General features: G+C 32.4%; 1 protein-coding gene across 8 annotated transcripts in view; it reads left to right on the top strand.

Annotated features, from left to right (window-relative positions):
• Rbp6 (RNA-binding protein 6) overlaps positions 1 to 23,783 on the top strand; it is a 1,547,649-nt gene that overhangs the window by 1,437,625 nt on the left and 86,241 nt on the right. For 6 of the 8 annotated variants that reach the window (XM_069847737.1, XM_069847734.1, XM_069847736.1 and 3 more), the window contains one exon: positions 22,320 to 22,721. The exons of the other annotated variants lie outside the window; for them this stretch is intronic. In XM_069847737.1, coding sequence (XP_069703838.1) covers positions 22,320 to 22,721 — 402 coding nt within the window. The remainder of the gene's footprint in view (positions 1 to 22,319; positions 22,722 to 23,783) is intronic. 8 annotated transcript variants of the gene reach the window in all.

Below are 23,783 nucleotides of genomic sequence, written 5' to 3'. Positions count from 1 at the left end.
CATCAAGATAGGAAAAGGAAACTAGACATAGAGGATTGACAAAATGCGTATGATACTAGAATAATTTTCCAAATGTTTAATTGTGGAAAGCTGTCGTGACTTAGAAGACTATAATAATAATAATAATAATAATAATAATAATAATAATACAATTGTGTCACTTAAGTCCATCGTAATGGTTTTATGGACAGCACTTGTGCTTCCCAGCCAAACGGTCCGTGGTTCGATTCCTGCCGTGGATGAATGCTTATTTCTATTCCGCGGGACTAGATATTTATTACTGTGTTATACTTGTCCTGAGATGACTCCGCGCTAGCCCTGCATCGTGCTGACCACATAGTCAGAAAGTCCGCAATGTGAGAGAGTCTTAGGCCTACCTGTCCATAAACGCGGTTGTAGAGAGGACACGGCAGTGCAAAGCACAGCTGCACATATGCTAGCGTGGGAAGATAAAACGTACGCACTGTATATCCTCCCATACACTGTACTGGATTAAGTCGATACAAATAGAGGAGTTAAAGAAGACAAAGAAATCAATATAGTTTAAATATTATGTTGTAATTTTGTTCAGACTTTTTATGAATACGAATATTTTTCAGTATTCTTTACATCTTCATTTTTAGGTTTGCTGTTGAATGTAAAAATTTTTAATACAATTTACTTCATCATAATCAGTAAATGTTGCTATTCATTGTAACGTGATAGTATTATACATTCTTCGACTCTTTATTGTAATTGTGAGTTTTAGTTACCAACCGATTTGAATTATAAAGTCATTAGGGACAATTAAATAATTATATAACTATAATTTTGTTTTCAAATTTATGTTTTATATTTAAAGTCTCACAAAAAGTACTGAATCTTTAATCAAAGTTTATTTAAAGAAAATACGTCCAGTATTAAATCGTATCGTATAAAAGCAAGAGAAATGTAAATATTTATGAACGACGCTTGGGAAAGAGCTTTACGACATAAAAACTATTAAATAAACCAATATAAATTAGAAATTCTTTGTTTGAAATTGGAAACCGCGTATTGAGTCGTTTTAAATTAAGGTAGGGGATAGAAAATATAACATATCTGCTAGAAGAGAGGAAAATTTAAGATATTTTTTATTTAAAATTTGAAGGTCATTACTTTCATAATGTTAATTAATTATTTCGATTTAATTGTTTTCAGATTCTTGAAAGTCAGTCCTTGAAACGAAAGGACGTCATTAAATCTATAGTTAAATTAAGTGTTAATTTCTTAACTGCACATGATATAATTTTTACTTTTTCCAAATAAATATCGTCCATCTTTTTGCTTTGAACATAATGGCACCTTATAATAATAATAATAATAATAATAATGATAATAATAATAAATTTATTTATTTATTTATTTACTTATACTGGCAGAGTTAAGGCCATAGGGCCTTCTTTTACACTCTACCAGGTCACAAAGTATACAAGCAGTGAAAATTTAATAAAAAGTTACAGAACAGAATACTAACATGCTACAAAAAATAATAGCATAACAAAATCGACACTAAACAACATGAAAATAATACCATAATAGAAAAAAGAAAGTAAAATACAGATCTGAAGATTGGGATATAATAAAAGCAACTCAATTAGTGCAAATAGTTAATAGGGAAAACGTAAGGAAGAATACAACAAAAGTAATGTAATATAATACTACTCTTACTACTACTCTTACCATAGTTTATTTTAAAATGTCACACCAAAATTACTGTGTGGTGTCCTGTATGCCTACAAGAAGGTACTGGGTCTTGATTGGAAAATTGATGATTTGTTTCTTTCTATTTCATTATGCCCGATTATATTGTAAGGTCTCTCTGCTAAGTCTGCGTTGTTAAAACATATTTATCTATTTTGCTGATAACGATTAAGAAAATGTTTCTATCTGTGATTTATACACAGATTTCTAACTTCAACACAATGAAACTACTTTGAAATCAACTTATGTTAACGTATCCCCTATCAATATCTAATGAAATTGTTCATTGAAATATGTTGACAAACACAGAGAAATATGTGATTTATCAATCGAATGCAGCTTTGTGACTTTTGTTTGGCCTTTCCTGACTTTCTAATTGGTCTATGATCTCATAATGGTAACATCTATTCTGTTGTATGTATGGTATATTACACGCATTGTAGGCCATAGGCCTGTAATGTTGATTGTAGAGTATAAACTATCTTGTTGAGGTAGATATAGTTACCCTTTATTATGTTATTTGTGGATGGGTCAGATGGATATCTCCATTAGAATAAAGCTGTGGCTAACGTTGTGCATTTCGTATTGTATGCACATCTTTCGAAATTTATATTCTTGTTCCTGACGTTCGAAGAATTGGATGGTTTTGTAATTGTAACTTCTGCTTTTATAATTATAATTCGACATGGTTTTCATATAATTAAGGATATTTTACATATTTGTAATGTAATTATTAGAATAATTAGTTTACAACAGTAAAATTTTCATATGCTTTAAACAGAGTGTAAAAGATATCAGCATTCAAATATATATGGGACAAAAAATTGTAATAACTTTTTTTCAAACTGTAATACTTCACTAAGAAAAATATATTTTTTTTTCAAGTCTCATATTTTTGTAAAAGTTAATAAGTATAGGGTTGAGAAATTCCCTGCGCTAAGTCACGGGGTATGAACCAGTAGCCAAAATAACTGGCAGCGCTAAAGAGACATCAAAGGGTGAGAATAAGTTACTTGCAATTAGATGACAAATATGGATGCGACTAATTGAAGTAGATGTAGTTCTGGTCGTGAGCGCAGCGCTTCCTGAAAATTCAACGTTTGTTGCTGTTGCCCAAATGATCTTATCAGTGGCTGTTTTTCGTCTTATTAGCATGATAGAATTTTAGTTTCAAATTTCAAGAGAGAATAAAATGTCATTATACTTTCTTGTTGAGTGCACTGAAGTGGACCATCTATATAAATTTGGCTGTTTATATCGTTTACACTTTGTATACATTAAAAACTTTGAATAATTTTATGTAATTGGATTATAATTTTTCTCTCTCATGTTAAAAATTATATTTAAAGCAGTAAGAATTAGACTGTTATTACAGTACATATTATACTTTCGTAATAGCAAAACAGCTAGACTATCAGCCTTCTATGCTGAAGGTTCGAGTTCGAATCGCTGTGTGTTCAAATGAACAAAGAAAGTCTTCAGGGAAATATTCTCCAAGTAATCCCGTTCCCCCTACCATTGTCAACGCCGATTCTCATTTCTTAATTATATCATTGGTCTGCTCTGAGCGACGGACACCTGGGTTCAAATCCCGGCTCATCAAAGAGCGAGTTTTGGTGGAAAATGTCAGTTGTGGAAGGTTTTATAGAGTCAGTTACGTCTATCCCCTGCCACCATGCTACTCCTTCCTCCTGATCTCTTATTGTCCTTGCCTAGTGTGAGGAATGTCCGTCTTTGCTAACCGTTAATTTCTTCCGAGTTAAAATAGAGTCTTCACTGGTCACTTTATCTGAAAGCAGACTGCCGACCGGTTTCACCAACATTGGTCAGACTTTGCGTGACGAAACTCAAATTAATACCTGTCAACAAATACTTGATTGTCCGACAACTTAAGGACGTCTTAGTTTATACTTGTCAAAAAGCGAAGACTGGCATAAAAGTGTCCTTATATCCAATAACCTTAAAAATCATCTGCATATCAAAGTCATCTGTTTTAAATAATTCTTGAATATGAATGTCAGAAAATATTTCGAAGGAACACATAATGCAAAATGAGTGTAAATTTGATACATTTGATTGTAGAATATAGGTAATTAAAACTCGAGTGACTAATGGAAAAATAATCAAATATAAGTAAATTGCACGACAAGAAAACAAAGCGAAATTAGCCTGTTATGTATAATCTTAAAAAATCAATAGCAATTATTCCTTGTTAATTAGTTCGTGATCCATATTTAGTCCTCTAGCTCGAAATTAGAGTGTTGTTGAATTATATTTAGCTTAGTATTTTTAGATGGGTTAGTTTGAGAGAATATTTATTGCTGCAGGTTTAACATTATGAAAAAAATAACACAGAGAATTCCTTCCTATATATTGTACGTGAAACACCCCATAATCAAGACTATTTACTATTTTAATGAACATGATAACACAATTTTGTATAATGTCACAGAAAACACTCATTCAGTATATTCTTCATACTTAGTTTACTATTTGTCTACTTAGTTAATACACATAAATTCCATCTTTAAATTTGAATATTGGTTTGACGAACATTGATGAAAAGTTCAGAAGAAGTGTAAATTGGACTTCTTCCATTGCTGGTAATCGAAGAAGAAAAATCATAACGTCCCGACGATTGGCTCTTGTCTTCGTGTTCAAGGGATAAAGAAATGGAATGAAAAGCGATTCCCATTGTTTGAGGGCCTTTACAGACATCTAATCTACTTTTCTGACTGTTTGTAACGGCCTCAACGAGCAGGAATTCATACTCACTCTATTTGTTTCATCATCTGAAGACGAAGATATACTCAACCTTGGAAACGTTGTGGTTTTATTTTTTTATCACCAGCAATGAAAAAAAGTTCAATTTAGGAATATCTTTTAAACAAGTCAATCTTGCTTTCTTCCTCGTTTATATCAAATAAAGAAACAAGAAATGTCTTCTTTGACTAACATTATACAGAGTGTCTCATTTTTCTTGCTCACCAAAATATTTTTTTTCTTAGGTGCCAAATGAAAAATTGTTTCAAACAAAAGTTGTTTAAGTACAATGGGAATTAATACTATGGGCACATCTTTCTTATAACCCTGTTCATAAAGGAGAAACGAGTAATGACTTCATTACTTTAAATGGCAACATGCACTTTTTACTCAAGGAATCATTTAACCTCTTGAAGGCCTCTTCAAAAATGTATCATAGTGTACCATTCTACTGTATAAAACATTGAGGAACGCAAAAGAATATGAAATTCATGGTTTACATACTTATTGCAAGTTCCAAGTAAAATAGCACTTTGTAGCACTTTGGTACTCTTACTAGTAAAACAGAACGTTTACATGTCCTGCTCCAAGTTATGATCATTGGAATTAATGCATAATTACTATCTTTGTGTGAATGACTCCATAGATCATTCTAGTGTTGCCTACTGAACGAATGTACAAGCACGAGTAATATGTTGCCGCATATCCTCTTGTGTTGCTGAAACATTTCGATAGACAGCGTTCTTGACAGCACTCCAAAGACAAGAGTCTAGTGGCGTAAGGTCAGAAGAATGAGCAGGCCAATTAACTGGTCTACCACGTCCAATCAACCTACCAGGATATTTTCCGGTACAGAACACGATGGGTTTTTAAGGTCTTATGAGCTGGGCATCCATCATGCCAGTATAGCACAGCCATTCTGTTCCTCAAATGTATGGTCTCCGAAAGATCAGAAAAAATTATTCTTACAAATCTTGCATATCGTCTGCCACTTGGGTACCATTAATACAAATAAGCCCAGTAATGATATTGGAATGCTACAAAGTGTCATTTTACTTCCGACTTCCAGTAAACACGTACACTATGAGTTCCATATTCTTTTGCACTCCTCAATGTTTTGGTTATTAGAATGATACATTGTGATGTATTTTTGAACAGATCTTGAAGAGGTTAAATGATTCATAGAATAAAATGTACATGGTGCCATTTAAAGAAATGAAGTCATTACTCGTATCTCCTTAATGAACGAGGTTATAAGAAAGAAATACTCATAGTATTAATTCCCCATTGTACTTAAACAACTTTTATTTGAACCAAATTTTCATTTGGCACCTAAGAAACAATTTATTTTGGATGAGCAAGAAAAATGAGATATTCTGTATATTTGACATTGCCAAGTTTTTATGATCAAGGTTGGTGAAACCTACCGTAAGAATATATATTTTTGTAATAGCATTAACGGTGATTAGTCATATGTTCTAGTATTGTTGTATAGAAACATTACTTGTGCTTTTGGAAAAACGGTGCCAATCGGTAGATACATCCTTCATCCTTCGGTGAAATGTATTTATTCATAATAAATGAGATAAATATATGGACGGTTCGGGTTTACAAATCGAGTATGATTTTAGTTTAACATTTAGCACACAAATGCAAATATAACATTCACTGAAAAACATTAATACAGCTTGAATAGCATTCAGTTTTAACAAACCACACATTGACACATCTATCACACAAAGAATAAAACAACATTTCAATAACGCACATAGCTTTCATAATGATGAAAAGAACACAGCCTCTATGCTGTGATATGAATCATGACAAATAATGTACCTAGTGACATGAAAATAATCACCAGTTGGAATCAAACAAAAGCGGAACGGTGTGATTTCGGAAAAATGAAGCAAAATACTATAGGAAACGAGAGAAGAAGTCACAAAACTGCTGCCCCTTCAACCTCCTTCTGCAACCCTGAGAAGATATCGTCGCTGCTGCCATCTAGCGTTGGGGCGAGTAAACCAAAAAATGTTAGCCAACTCCTTAATGCAATATTATTAGTCCTTTTTGTGGAGATTCATAGAGTATATTTTTTTCTCTACATTAATATTTTTTCTGTTGTTTGATATTTAGTGTGGCCAGTAAAAGTAGAAAATTAGTTTTGTGCAGCTATAGATTTGTCCCAATTAGAGTTTTATTATATAATAATTTTTTGTTTCTTAGAAGAGTTTTGACTCGTAACAGCTTAGGCATTCAATGTCTCAAAGTGTGTTATTTAACTAATTGTAGAAAAGATCTTATTAGTAAATGCCGCTGATATCCTTACGTGGTTGTTACACTAACAGACTTGTAATCTGTGTTACTCGCTCCTCCTAATCTGAGTGGAGGACTCTTTTTATGTTTTTGCTTTAAAAAGTGTGCGAATATTAGAAGAAAATGCTGCAGAGAGTCTTAGAAAAGTGTTTTCTTAGCGAATTGCCTAGATTTTTTGAATACCTTTATAGACAAGCATCTATTAGAAAATGAGGAGTTCGCACTTTTAATATAACATTGCGTGTGTTTTAATACTCTAATGATGGTGTTGTGCGTAGATTTTAGTCACGTAGTTGGTGTGAATGTGAATTGTGTGAGTGCAGGGTTACTTCTAATCAAATTGAATCTTTAACACTGTAATAGTAACGCTAGATATATTTTCTCTGTTGTTAGATTAATTAAAAAGTGTTTTATTAGATCCTGACAATAGTGATGCAGACTAAGAGGAGGTCACAAAGTGATACTGTAGTCCTTGTTGCATGAAATTAGTATGAAATGTTTCGTCATCATAGTTATGAACAATGACAATTTTGAATTTTGAATATATTTTTATCTTCAGATGAAGCTTTTCAGTTTTAAGTCGATAGATTGGATTTATAGATCTAAAACATCCAACGAAAAATTCTCCACCTCTTTTGTAGTCTATTGTACTTTCGAAGGGACGTGTTTTGCACATTTTGCCAATATTAAACAGTTCTCTCAAAGTAAAGTGTATTCAGGAGAGAGAATTAACCTTGGATTTTATTATACCTCTGCTGAAATATAAAAAGAAGCCAGAATGCAAAGGTTGAGTTCGTCATCATTTCCATGTGAAAACCGTAGTAATAAAAAAGAAATTTGGAATGCTTTAAAATGTTGAATTAGTAAATTAAGTTTCACTACTTGTAAATATCTCAACGAGTAAAATTAATTTTCTTTCTCCACTATTCCTTTCCATGGTGATTGCACAGAAAACTTTGGTGAAAGATCTGTAGAAAGGAGAAAAATTCTCTCCGGCATCGGGGCTCGAACCCTGATTTCCAACCAACTTTGTGCTGGCGCTTTATCCACTAGCCACACCGGATTCAAGTTCCGATACCGTATTGAATCCCTCTCATTTTAAATTCTGTGATAAAGCGTAAGTAATTTTGTGATCCAAGACGGCGCCTTGTTCGTCGGACCCCGGCCACCTAGTCACTCATAATGAGTGCACCTCTGTACTTGTGGTTGGACAATGTGTCTACTGTCACACATACTGTGACACGGTACACGAGGTAGGCCAAAAAGGGGAACACAGTAGGTAGAACTTACAAATGAAAGGGATTCAACCCGGCATCGGGACTTGAATCCGGTATGGCTTAGTGGATAAAGCACCAGAAGGTAAAGCTGGAAACCCGGGTTTGAGTCCCGGTGTCGGAGAGAATTTTTCTCCGTTCTACCGATCGTTCACCATATGGAAACACAGAATTACTGCACTGAAACTCCAAATGTACTTGGGTACATCATAGTAATATAACAGAAAATATATTTCATTAAGTATGGAAAATTTAATTAGGTATATTGTAATCTTCTGCTCAATAAGCTACTATTATTTCATATCCCATTTAAATCGATCTTACAATTTTATTACTCAATTTTCTAAGAATGATGTTAAATATAAATGAAAACCAGACATTCACTTTAAATAAATCTCACATAAGTAGGTTAGCATTATATTGACACAAAATAGAATAATATTTCGATGTTTTAAATTCATTAAATATAGGCCAATCTTACAAATAAAACTGAATTTCGCTCTGATATTGTAATAGTAACATCCATATAAGTCTATATCAAATTACAAATTTATAATTATATTTTCTTGTTTTCGTTATATGAAAGAGATGCCTAAAAACAAATTTATAGGATAAATTTTCATTTTCATCTTTTTAAATATATCTATCGCCGTAACATTTTAAAGAACTCAATTAAGTTGAAAATATTACGTGGAATTTTATTCGTAGATGAACACAGTCATTTTTTCTTAATTTGACGCATCTCCGAGTGGCACTGTTGAATACATACAAGCCTATTATTAATCATAGTATCTGTTAGTTTTGTGTCTTTATTTGCAATCAAGTTTCAAGTTCATAAATTATGTCATGTCGTATTGATGTGTTTGAACTTGAAACGTCTGTATAAATTTATATAAATATAGTTAATCTCGTTTAAAAAATCTTCATACACAGGATTAGCACTAGTGCTTAATTTATGAAGAAATTATGTATTACATTTTTAATATGCGGGATTATAAGTTATCCAGGTCTGCAGTTAGTGTTTCAGTACAGTCGATGTCACATTATTGTCACTTTTTCCTTACTTCTTATGAAGGAGTTTTCTGAAGTTTCAATTGAAACACTGAGCTGTGAAGAAAACAGAATTTGTGAGCCACAAATAGCAGGAGTATAAAATATGTTTTTCTGTAGTTTGTATTTTTAAGCAATAACTTATTCTCATTCGTAATTTCTAAAGCATACTTTCCGATATTGCACACAATTTTTATTTAATCCACGTTTTCCAAGTACAAAAATAGTGTTAGGTTCAGTATTACATTTATCAAATTGAAACGCATGTGTTTTCATATTATAATTAAGAACAAATAATCTCCCACAAATGAAGTTACTCTGGGACCTTCTCTGTAGAACGCATTGTATTAGTACCTAGTTAGTGCATTTAGTGCTTAGTAAGTTTAGAGTAGGCATACATGTTATTAGAGTTGATTAATATTGGAAGTTTTTTCGTGGTAAAAGTTTTTATTTGTGATTTTCACTCTTGTTACCTACTAATTTACATGTTGTATTTCCTTAATTCATATTTGATTGAAAATAAGTTTTTTGCAATAGCATTCTAATACAATCAAGTTCGTTTTTTACTAACTGATATTTCTTCTCCAGCAAAGTTACCAGCATTCTGTGTTCCAGTGATTTTTAAACTAACACCCTGTATTTTCTCTTATAGCACTCTAAAAAGGAATATTCATGATGCTTTATTTGTGTACAGCTACGGAGGGAAAGTTTCTCATGATTATATTTACTTTATAATAGTTTTAATTCAGTTTGCGATTGGAAACCTTGAGTTAAATTGTAATATATATTTTTTAGGATTTTATCATAAAATTGTAATATTATTAGTAATTCCCTTCAAAATTCCATAAATAGGCTATTTTACTTTATGAGTTACATCCCATACCTTAATCCCTCATTATCTTTCTCCTTTAATCGCTTATAAACGTTCTATACAATTCTAGTTTCACATTTAGGGATAAACGTTCCACCGTTACTTTATAAAAATTAGTAACTTATAGTGCCTAACTTAATTTTATACTTTTTGTGTATAATCGTATATAAATTTCAATTTATTGCACTCAAATATGTAATTATACGTAATTATGAGGCAAATTCATAGTATCTCTACTTCATACTTAAGTTGGGAGTATAAAAAAGGCGTGATTACCTTCATTAAGCCTCTGTTTTAGCTGCTATACCTCTAAAGGTGAAATAGAGATGAATGTTTTAAAGGCGGATTGCAACATGACATGATCAGATTTAATATCCATTTGTAAGTTTAGCTCTTGGGCTATGACTAATAAAACGAAACATATATTTTTATGGTTAGACAACGCACTACAGCGTTTTTGGCGTGTGTCCTAGAGTATAGTGCCCAGTTTTTGAGCATGTTGATAGTGCAGCTGAGAATGGTACCAGTTCCTATACACGACACATCAGCCATTTGTCAAACAGAGTTGTCAGACTGATTGTGGAAAAGGTAAAACACTCGCACTTAACGTTCCCATTACTTATTCCACACGCCAAAAACAGTGGCACGGACTATACCAATCTAATTCTATCTCACATAGGGTTTATATATTAATTTCTGAAGCAAGATATCTGACAATTTTACTTTTTAGTGACAGTGGATAAAGCTGATAATGGTATAAATTGTCGTGGAATTCTTAGGTTAACTGGAAGTAAAGTGCAAAGCTATATTCATTAAATAAATTATTAAAATTTGGCCATAAGGATGTTCCTTGATAATTATAAAATTTATACATCTCATATTCGTATGGGAAATGAAGGGGATTTAATGTGTGAGAAATACTTGGTTTTCTTTTCCTTGAAAATAACTATTAGACCTATTTTTCATCTTGAATTTACCAATCATCGACTGAATTCCCGAAAACGAATTGAAAATTAAAACTGCCAAAAATAGGACCGTACTGATGAAAATATTTTAATGCTTTCAAATATGTAGTAATAGGTATTCTTGTTAACAGTTATTTCGTTATGTTACTTGTAAACATTATTTTTATTAAAGAATTATTTATATGTTTAATGGTAACAAAAGTATAATTACATATGTGTACGTAACAGTTATTTACATATATATTTATACATAATACCTGTAAATTATATAACATAACAAGTAAAGGTCTAGTCTATATTTTCGGAAAATAAATCAGAAATTAAAATTATTTAATGAAGGAATAAAAGAATTTATACATTAATTATTATATTATAACAGTGAAATAATGAGACTGCTATTCTAAATTAATGAAATTTATATCAGTCATAGGCCTATCTGATTTCTACAGTGAAATTTTGCATGTAGATTAGAAGGAAAATTTCTACGTGCGAAAATTACAAAAAGAAAAGCTTTGTGTTTAAATCATGTAAATAATTTATTTGAATTGACATTTTTGTGAAAACTGAGAAAATTTGGTTAAGCCCTGAAATATAAAACCTGTATTATAATACCTCTCTTTTTTTCAGAAATTTTACCCACCAAATTTATAGTTTATTTGTGAAAAAGGAATTGTTGTCTACATGAATGATTAATCGAATCTGCAGCATATAAAACATGTGGAATATTATCTAAATTCAAACAATTTATAATTTCTGAAAAAGGAAGATTTCACAATTCTGTTCAGAGTAGAAACTTAGAAAGTAAATTGTTTCGTTAGAACATGATTATAAAATGGAGCCATCTGTACGGCTAAATTGACGAATGTGACAGCGCCGCCACTATATTCCATTTTTAAAACAGTCGTTTAGCTAAGCTCAAAATGTTGCTTGTATGAACAAATCTACGCAGAATATAAAAATCAAACTAACACGTTAATATATTGAAGACTATTAAAGTCCTAATATTATTCTGTCTAATGTTTTAGTCTTTGAAAATTATTTGCTTACTTTCATGTGAAAGTAATTTATTTCAGTAATTAAAATAAGACTAAACTGTTTTCAAAGTACACACGTTTTCCCCCCTAAAATTATGATTTCATAACAGACGATTTATGTACTATCACTGTATTAGCATATAAATAAAGTCAATGTCAGTTTTCGTATGTATTTTGCATACGGGGATTTGTTTTGTGTGAAAGAAAGCTTGAATCCCAGCATCGCATTGCTTTGATTTCGCGTTTTAAATTTCCTCCGCCCGTTTTCCTAGTGGGCGTCGACGTTGGATATGCGAATTGAAACAGAACCTGACGGAAATTACTGGAGAGTGATGGAATACCATTTAAATTTACAAACAGAATAACACCAGCTTTGCTGCCCGGAGATGAAATGCCCTACTTTTTAAATCAAAACCTCTTTTCGATTTGAAAGTATTTTTTTTTTGTACCATGAAATGAAATTTCAACTACTTTTAAATAAAATGAAGAAAAGTCTAAAATGTCTGTAGACTACACATGTTATAGAAGGTACAAGAAGCAGGAAGGTAGAAATATGGCATTTTCTCGGTCTAGACAAAAGGAGAAGTGCTGTGACTAATTTTTATTCCCGGTACGTAATTTTATAGCAGGATTATTGTAACTTGAAACCGTTATGAAATTTATGACCAGATGAAAAACCTTTCTTCTTCCAAGATTGGACTTCGGCTCTCCTAGTATGTAGTCTGTCGATCTACTGACAGCCCCAACTTGCAACTTGCCTCCAGAAACTGAGTATTGAAATTTTAAAAATACTTTTCTTTCCAAAAAAATGGTGTTAGAGCTAATTGATTTGTCTTGACATAATTGAGACATGAAGGTGTCAGAAAGGTAGAGATTCGCTGTTTTGTAGATTCCGATACCAAAAGGTAATATTCAGATCAAATCGGTCTTCCCTTACCTAGATTTCGGGCAAGTCGGGTAATCTATTTCCATAGTTGAAAAGGACGTAAACTAAGTAGGCTAACTACCATTTATCAATTAACCACCACAAAATGTCGGAGAAAAAAATGCAGTAATAAAAGTTAACGAGTTAAAATTAATTTGTATTCTTCCTGCATACGTCAAATTTAGCATTCTTGATACTGTAAGTTAAATTTGTACACAAAATAATACGATTTTATTGCAGAGTTGCGTTGAATGTTTGTAGGGCAATGAAATATGTTAATAAGTTCCTTTTCAAAACAATAAATAAATGGCAAATTTAAAGTTTTCGCGTTTGTATTAGTTCTGAGTATTTCTGTTGCAATTTTTATTTTGACAATTTTAATATGATAATTGTTCAAGAATTTGCCTAGAAAAATTCGATTAGGCCTGTAACATAAACCCATTTTATATTAAACATATTTTGTTTATTTAGGCTATAGTTGTCCATTTCTGAAAAGAGTTTGTATAAGAAATTTGGAACGATTATTCACTTATCTATCATCCTTAACTTAACCTGTCACATATCAATAACTCTGCCGAAAATTACACGCGAATAAAAACAACTAAAACAATAGGAATAAAATTAATAAAATATATATACTGTATATATATTAACACATTCAGTAAAACGAGCGTTTTCCAAATCCTATATCCAAGTCACAATGTTCACAGATTTCAGTTCGTGAATTTCATGTTTTTATCTCTCTTCCTTATTCAAATCTCCTATCCATATCCGCAACCTTTGATACACAAGAAACCCTGTAAAACAGGCCACACGCCTTACCTTCACAAAGCATAAGAGCTTCGAATAATCATTCCATCGTAATATATGATTAATTATTATTGATGATATTATAGCAGTGGTGGAGTGTAGCATCACAGCAAATGAAAATCAAATTCCGTGTTGCATTGTGGCATAGTGCTCAATTTTGATGGATGTGTCGCTGGGCGGGGCGGTGCCCTGAAGGCCGGGCGTACCTCGCCCGCATTGGAGTTTGAGAGGGGGTGGGGTATCTTCCGCCCATCCATCACCGACAAACACCGGCCCACAGATCCGATAGCCAAGTGCGTCCTGAATACTGATAGAGGAACCGTACCTCGCGGAAAACATGTGGTTAATTGTAACTATTCACCAACACGTAGGCTGCAGCGTGCTTGCGATTTAAGATATTTCTTTGTTATTTGACACGAAAATAAATTGTTAGTATAAGTAAGCCAAGTTTTCTCTCACTTTTAGAGATAAATTGTGAAATGTTTTGCCAGCAATGGGAGAAAGTTATTGCTATGTAGCTAACGATGGAGAATTTGGAAGAAAGGAATCTAAAAGTTTACCCGCGATCTACTTTTTCCAAGGAATCCTCATAACTGATAGATTATGTTAGCTTGAATCAATCCAAGTACGCCGTCCCACTATGAAAACCGCGTAACTTGAAACAAAAAATTTGAACGGAGGACTTAATTCTATAGAAAAAGTATAAAGAGAAATAGCCAATATACTCCACAAAAGTCCACACCTGTGGAGTAACGGCTGCGAAACCAGGTGGTCCGGGTTCGAATCCCGGTCGGGGTAAGTTATCTGGTTGAGGTTTTTTCCGGGGTTTTCCCTCAACCCAATACGAGAAATGCTGGGTAACTTTGGGTGCTGCACGCCGGACTCATTTCACCGACATTATCACCTTCATTTCATTCAGACGCTAAATAACCTGAGATGTTGATACATCGTCGTAAAATAACCCAATAAAGTAAATAAAAACTCCACAAGAAGACAGCTTTCTCAGTTGCAGAGACGATCAATTTCTTAGCCGCATAGGCAACGCGACCTTTCTTATTTATTTCAAAAAAACTAAATAAAAAATCTAGACGCCATGTACGAAACGGTTAAGATACAGCGTAAAAGCTACTGTTCTTAGTTTAAAGCACGCCTAGAGAACTATCTTGTGTGTTCTCTGTGTAATACCCCGAGTTACAATCGTTTTAACTTCATATTGCGAGAAAGCGATCATGTTTTCATGTTTGAGGCCCAATAAATGTTCAAATGAAAGTCTAGGGTAAAGTCTTATAATTCAATTCAATTCAATTTATTAGGCCATTAAACATACAGTGATAGGCTTTGTCACAATACAGAAGGTAGGAAAAAAAAACATACATTTGAAAATACACATATAATTGAAAACAGTAAAGTTTAATTAGAATGAAAACAAAATATTTTGAAACTCTAAAATTAATGAAAACATTTCACCCTTAATGTAATAATTGTAACTAAATGTAAATAACTTTATATATTAAAAAACAATTTCGTATGAATTTATGTTAAGAAATTCATCTACAGAGTAGAAAGGATTAATTAAAAGCCAATTATAAAATCTAGTTTTGAAACTATTGGTTGGTAACTTATAATATTGACTGGGAAGCTTATATAATTTCATCCCCATGACAGAAAAATTTGTACTAGTTTTATGTAATCTACAGTATGTAATATTAATTTGTTCACTATTTCTAATTTCATGATCATGTATATTGGCTATTAATGAGTAATTGTCTATATTTTGTCGAGTGTAAAGGACTAGGTCGTATATATATAAATTTATGACGGTTAATATCTGTGATTGTTTGAAAAGAGGTCGACAATGCTCAAGATAGTTTGATTAACATAGAATTCTAATGGCTTTCTTTTGCAAAATCAAGACACTCCCAATTTTGCTACAATTTCCCCAGAAAGAGAGATTATAATTCATTGTAGCCTATAGAATTGACGTAATTGATTAGATTTCCCACAAGTTTATAAAACTAACTTATATGGTCTTGTAGACATCATGTGAACCCCGTCCCGAGTCTGTTAAGCTTATCACGTACAGGAGAATAAGGTGTGCGAAGTTGCCATCAATTTAGTAATAAACATTCTAGGTATATCTAACTACATTCCATGTACTTAGGCGTACTTCAATGACCTGGTTACCGCGATTCGATACCTGAAAAGTCTGTAGAAGTTTATCCAAGAACAATAAAATATAGAAAACCAATAAAAGAGACATGATATTTTGCGTCATTTTTACTTTCTGTGATATAAGTTTTGACTCTCCTTCAGAAGCCTTTTTATCGTTAAGTGATATCCAATTGTTTAAATTTATCCTATAAGTATCGTTTTAATTTAATTTAATTACCCCAGTACCTTCTTACCGAAGCCTCAGTAATTTGCAAAGATAAGGCTCGACGATTATTAAAAAATTGCATACCGGTTACGCAACAGTCCAGTCAGAAAAGAGATGAAATTTGGGAAGTACAGAGACTGAAATCAATAAATATTTCACGGAATCACTTCTATTTTCCATTTATCAGTTATTATTACTTTTAGTATTATGACCTCATAAATAAGTAATCAGCCTTTCTAAAATATCTAATATAGTTTCAGGAAAAACAAATAGGATTTTCATTTGACCAGCTAACTGAAATGAAATCAGATTGCAAGGCTAGAGTACAAAAAGATGGTGGAGGAATTTTAGTTGCTAAGAAATAGACCAACACTCAAATGAACAGTGGTTGATGCCTGTGATACGAATATTAAGTTATAGCTACTAGGTTGGGATCAGTATTATTGAGTCACTCCTGGTTTTCTCCTCTGTCGTGTATTATCTTAATAATGATATTAACCAACTTAATAGGAATGATAAGGGGCTGTTATCATAACAATAGGCCTACGACTCGCATTTGGCCATTTACTCGATCTATATATATTTATTGAAGAATATATGAAAAAGTACAACAGGGCATTGAAAAAAAATAGGCTAAGTTGCCTTTTTCTTTAGGATTGTTCTTTTGGAAGTTCACTTTGAAAACAAAGAATATTATAAATAATTAATACTGTTTCCACATTATAACCTGAGTAGGTAATATTTAAAAAATATAGGATTCACGTCAGACCATTTGAAGGACATGGAAATTGATTGAATTTTTATAGAACAAAAATCAGTATAGACCTAATTTAGTAAGTAGAAGGTAGATTTATTTGAGCACACATATCGAAATGGGTCAGAATTGAGAGCTCTACATTTTAATATATTATAATTCTCATCAATAATGGCCATGTAGCCTATTTAAAGAAAATTATAACAGATTATCTAGCATAACATATGCATTCCCGCCTAACTACTTGAGCTGAATAGACCTACATCCAGAGAGGTAAGATAGAAAGGGAGAGTGTGGGTATTGTCACTTACTTTTGGAGAAAAAAATGTTAGTTGGGTTTGGTACGATTTGTATGATTTAATTCTGATTGACGTTTTGCAAAAAAATATGAAAACCTTTGATCAGTTACTGTACATGGGATAAAAACGAATTAAAAATATAGGGTGCGAAGTAGTAACAAAGAATTAATTCTTTCCTTACAAATATAATTACAAGCCACAAACCAACACCCCATTGAATAAGATGTAAAATCTGTAAGGTAGACAGAAATAAATACTGAATTTGCATTTGACCAGTTACGTGAGTTGGAAAAAATTTGAGAGACATACAGTGAAAACTGGGTGATGAAAGAATAATTAGTTTCGTAAAAACATAGAAAACCGAAGGACCAACTTCCCATTGGATGAAAGATAGAATTTGTGGGATAATTCATTATTTTATTGCCACTAATAAAAATCCGATTATTTAGACATTTCTGCTAGCAGTTACTGTTATAGGCCTATACATTTTATCTTTCCATGATCGTATGTGGACAAGTGTGCTATAAGCTTCCATTCTACCTCCGCGAGCGTGGAAAGATAAAATGTATGCACTGTATATTAGAGTCAAATCTTGGCAGTTACTTGATCAATAGATAAGTAGTAGGTAATACTGGAACTTTCCTTTGAAAGTGAGTGATAATGAAAAAAAAAATCTGTTATAGGAATAGAAATTCAGTAAGATCGTTGGAATATTCTGTGGGTATTTCAGGTACAAATCACAGTCATAATTATAAAAAGTACATTATTTCAAATTTAGATGTCAGAAATAGTTGAAAAATTTTATCTCAAAACACGTTTCAGCAACTGAATGTAGGAACTATAAAAATGTATTAATCATATATTAGCAATCTACATTTGAAGTCGTTTTGTGAAATTTTCCAGCATCTGACGAAGTTGTAAGGTGTACTTCATTCCATAAGAGTTAGATGTGTTCCACCCAACTTTATTACGTGACCAATTGGCTCCAGATCAATTTAATTTCAGTGCGATTTTGAAATATTTTGCCATATGTTCCACATTATAGCGACTGCAGATTGTCCCCCAGAGTACACAACATGTAAGTACCGTGTCTTTGCTTCTGTGCTGAAAGCATGCCCATCATCTTCATTTGTTTAGAGCATTCACAACAGAAATCAAAATGTCGGCCGATATGTTATCCTCCGACTATTATTTAATTTTAAGTAGCCTACAACATTAAAAGAATTTTGACTTACCGTAAATTTATTACCTTATATCACATTTAATTCTGTTTATAATCAAGAATTACAGGCAAATTAAAGACAATAAATATGTTACGCAATGCAAGAATTTTACTTGTCCGAAAGATAGAGAAATTCCGAATTAGTTACCTATCGAACAAAATTACATTAACTATATAAAGAAGGAGTGCATAAGTACATTTGTAATTTACATTGATATCTATGTTCCTTTTGGCAACTAATTTTAGAAATCCCTATCGGCCGATATTGAACGTAATAGAGCTCTGTAGAGCTATAGCTTCTTGTAGTAACATAACATTTTATTAGATGTCCGTAAACTTGCTTTCTAGATTTGCCTTATCTGTTACGAATATTTTGATTTGTTATGCATGTTTTTGTTTTCTTTTGCATGATATGCCATCTATGTAGTAAGTGGTGTTTGCTTAGAAATACAGATTTATCAACTGGTTTAAGTTGAATTGACATTTTACACAACAAAATAACATTCACTTTCTTGTTATTTTATTATAAAATATGAACATTGAACACATTTAAAAATCTTCAGTGGATTATAACTCATTTAGTTTTCCACTCTAGGTCAGGGGTTCAACTCCCACGGGTAGAAATACAATTTATTTTAATTCTTGACAATGGCGTCGTTAAAGACAATCCCTTTATAAAATTCTTCATTTGAAAGCTAAAACAATAAAATTACTTGAATAGATTGATATATATTGTTAGTTCACGTTATACGAAGAAACAAATATAGCCTACGTAGAGACAGGAAGCTCTAAATTTGAAATTATAACTATTCAATAAAAGAAAAATATGTGTTTTAATTCGAATTTCAATTCAGATCTGACTTTCTTATATTTCATCAGTGTTTCAAATTTCCATCAATTTAAATATAAAATGTTCATATCTTCCGTTAAGTAAAACGTTTGGTTCAATATTTTTAATTCATTGCAATTCAGTATAGGCCCTACATAAGTGTAAAGAAAATGATCAGAAGAAGCATACATGCATGCATACGTACATACATACATACATACATACATACATACACATACCTACATACATGGCCTACACACATACATACGCACATACATACATACATACATACATACATACATACATACATACATACGTACATACATAAGCAAACAGGCCTGCAAGCATACCATATGTGAACTGAAGGATATTATACAAGACTGAAAGTCGCTGAAGGAATTTGTGATATAAGTTGCAGATTTGTTCGTAGTTTGAATTACGTGTATCTAAATTATAATCAGGCCTACTTGTAGTATAAAAATTACTTCCAATGGAGATACTTGTGGAAGATTGATCCCGTTGCTCTTAATTTAAATAGTAACACGTTTTAAAGAAGCATATTTCTTAATATGCACGGAAATGTAGTACCTTCCAATATATCGCACATTCTCGTATTTAATCATTTTTAAGAATGCAGTGTCTGTTTTGATAGAAGTACAAAACTAGTATACTTCGTCAAAAAATTAATAATGCATAGTGGTGAATAGCTCTGTATCTTTTGAATAGCTCGGAAATATATCGTCTCTTACACGAATTGAACACACAGGCATAGGCAGATATGTGGAATATACTTTTCGCTTTAGATAAGTGAGAATGTTTTGTACAAATTTAAACCCAAAATAAAAATAATCTATTGTGACAGTCTGAGCTTAAATATATTTTCATTAAGATTAATTTATTTAGTCACTGATCACTGCCTTGTTTGCATGTAACATTTATTTTTAATTTATTATGTAATCGACATGCGTAGATATTATTAGATGTTTTTGTAATATTATTTAAATTATTACACTTTGTTATTAGAATAGAATTCCTTTTCATAGGCCTATCATAATATGGCTTTTATTAGATGTTTTCTGTAGATTTATATACATATATATTAGGTAATGTTACAACAAGTAGTAAATTGTATATCAGTTTGTAGTTTTAAAGTTAGAAAACAGTGGTGTTTTTTAAATGGCTTTTCTTTGGACTACTTTTATTCTTACAAATATGTATTATAATCGTAAATTTTTTCAGAGTTCAATCTACACTTAGTCATGAAGCGAAAGAGGACCTTTCCTTCGTGTCATAACAACCGCCTACATAAATTAATTGACCAGATAGGTATTTCGGTCGAGATGCAAGTAACCTGGTCCATATTATCATTCATATTCCAATAAATTAGCTTCTTAGAAATTTCGAAATAAAATTAAGAATCCATTATTTCAGTCCTTTACAACTGATCATTCCGATAATTGGCCAGTTTTGTCTTGAAAGTAACAGTTTAAATTTATTGGTAAGATATTTCAGACTATAGGCTACTACTCGTAAATTAACGCATTTATCTGGTTTATGAACACTATTAGACTACAATTAACTATTTACATATCATGCAAGTTAGAATTGCCCCCTTTAATTGGAAAGAAGAGCAGAAAAAGGAGAAACAAAGGAGCCTTCTTCCGTGGCCTTACATCTAGGCTATCTATTCCAATTGACTGATCAGTAAAGATTTACTAATAGTTCGTTAGATTTTTTATAACTGATCATTCCAGTTGAATATCCAGAATTTCCGGAAGTGCGATAAACATTTGGTAAGAAGCTATGGATAGAAAGCATATTCCATAAAGTGTTTACCATATATACTCGCCAGTTTTAATAGGCCGAAATGAGGAGACCGGAGATCGATTTCTGCTCTTACAGCAGAAAAACTATCGAAGGGGCAGGTTTTCTATTGCTTGCGTGATTGTTCTAACTTGATTTCGTCTCTGAATAGCTCTGTAGTTTTAAATTTTGAAAGCAAATAAAAGTATAGTCCAAAGAAAATTATTTTGAAATTATTTGTAGTTAGCATTATAGCGTCTCTTTATTTTTATATATTTATATTGTAGAATGTTATCTTGGATGAAACGTACAGTAAATGATCTGTTTTCATCTCAATAAGTAGCCTATTTACTATTTAAATTTTCTAGACATTGTAGTTGGCATCATACAGTATTTTATTCATTTTGAAATATTTTGTTCTGCTTCTTAAATTTCTGCTGCAAACATGGTATGTACAGTAGTTTATGTGGTGTGCTGTTGTTGTTTTTTTTCCTTTCTGCCAGAGCAAAAGGCACGGTCATCTCACACACACACAACAATGCATATGAATACAAAAACGTATACTCGGCAGGACGTTTCGGATATGGTGGCTGCTGCATGCTGTTTTACTGTTGCTGCTGCTGGGCGGACACACAGAGACAGACAGACGGACGGACATAAAATGGGCGTGCCGTGGCGTAACGTGGCGTGGCGTGGCGTGAAGTGGTGTCGGTTACGGTTAAGGGTTGTAACATGTGGCCTGGGAATCTCTATATCTCTCCTCCCCACAACAAACTCTAACCTTGTGAATGAGAAATTTTTAAACCCTCTCCACCCCACTGGAAATTTTGATAAATAAATTATGGGAATTACTAACAGTAACATTGAAAAATAGTTTATTGTATCATATATTTAAAAACAAAAGAAAACTTTCCCTCCGAGTTATTTTAGTATTTTATGACTAACCAAGATGGTGTATCTTTTATTTGTTTTCATTTTTGTAGTGAAAATAACAACTTTCTAAATTTTATTAATCTTAATACACCATTTTGGTTGCAAACGTCATGTTTACGAAATTACATTGTGATTTCCTACGTTTAAATTAGTCTCATTCTGCAGTCGATCAAACAGTGGTCCATAATCACGGGATCGTTGCAGATTAGAACTGATTTGAGTTAGAATTATTTTCAGACAGAGCACATTTAGAATTATAAAATCGCGTCATATTCTTTAACATTTCTCCCCCTTATTCATGATTAATGATAGATCTCTCTCTCTCTCTCTCTCTCTCTGACCGTTTTCTTGGCTTCTGGGTACGTCCATTCGCAGGGTTTCCGGGCTACAGTTACTACCCTAATCCTACCGCCACTTCAGCGAGCACTGCTGCACCGCCTCCGCCACCCCCGGGCGGTCCCGCCGCCAACGTAGCCACCGCCGACCGGCCAAATGCGTACTACGATTACACCGCGGCAGCCCAACAGCAGCAACAGCAACAACAACAGCAGCAGCAACAGCAGGCGCCGTGTCGTCCTGAGCCCGCCGTTAACAACTCTCCCTTGCACCGACACCATGCTGACCCCCACGCCAATGTCTATCAGCATGCTAGACCTCAAAATCCGGCCGCAACTCAACGTAAGCAAAGTAGAACCAATCAGCATCATCAAATGATGTTGCGTTCGGAATTGTACACCACGGGAGGAGAAGATGGTGGGGTCAAAGCTTACGTTACAGGTACGTCTTCGAACACGACGGGGAATCTTGTTTTATTTTGTATTTTGTGAGCGTCTCCTCTCTCCGGAAAGTTCTATTTAATACATTTATAACATAAATTAAGTGTAAATGCACGACTGTGCGGTTAAGAGCGTTATCTTTCCCTTGATTTAATAGAGGCTTACAGCATTTCACACAGTATAAACTTCACGGCTTACAAATATTGAATTCCCAAATTGGACATACCTTATTTTAGCCTGCATCTTTGTCTCTTAAAAATATAAAATATAAATTTTTAACTTATTTATCCATATTCAATTGAAGCAACTGGTCAAACATCGCACCAGTTGCAAAAATTCGAAACGTTGTCATAGAAAGCTGATGGAATTTAGTAATAATAATAATAATAATAATAATAATAATAATAATAATAATAATAATAATAATAATAATAATCATCATCATCATCATCATGACGATAATAAAAGTAATGTAATTTAATATCTCCAGAAAAATCTCCAAATCAGTGACTGAAATGTAAGGAACATATTTAGTTTTTTAGAATAAATTTTAATGCTTTAGACGTTTTTCTTATATTTAATTATTTAAATATTGTAACAAATGCTATTTTCATAATTGAACAAGATGAAAGTGAAGCCTATAACATGTATGAACAAATTAAATGTAAAATAAATTACTGAAGTATAGTAAATAAATAGTACAAACTTATATCTGAATTATCACATTTCATGTTTTGTGCAACGATCTGTGTAATTTTATAACGATACCTTTGGTATTAAAAATTCTGTTGGGAACAGTATGTATATTTTAATACGTAATTCTAACCCGAAATTTAAATTTTAATTCATAAACAACAGATGTACTTGGAATTATTTTTTCATTTCCAGATATTAATTGATTCACATTATAAATTATGTAATATTTTAGCTCTTGCACTTTTTAATATCCCTTTTTTGTGCACCACTGCATCTCCGCAATGTTTGTGAGAGTTTCCGAACGCAGCATTGTTTCTTCACATAACGCCAGGAATTACATAGTAGCAAACCTACATGAATAGTTTCA

Source organism: Periplaneta americana, chromosome 15 (assembly GCF_040183065.1).
Source record: "Periplaneta americana isolate PAMFEO1 chromosome 15, P.americana_PAMFEO1_priV1, whole genome shotgun sequence".
NCBI lineage: Eukaryota > Metazoa > Arthropoda > Insecta > Blattodea > Blattidae > Periplaneta > Periplaneta americana.
This window is presented reverse-complemented; position numbering and strand designations above follow the sequence as displayed.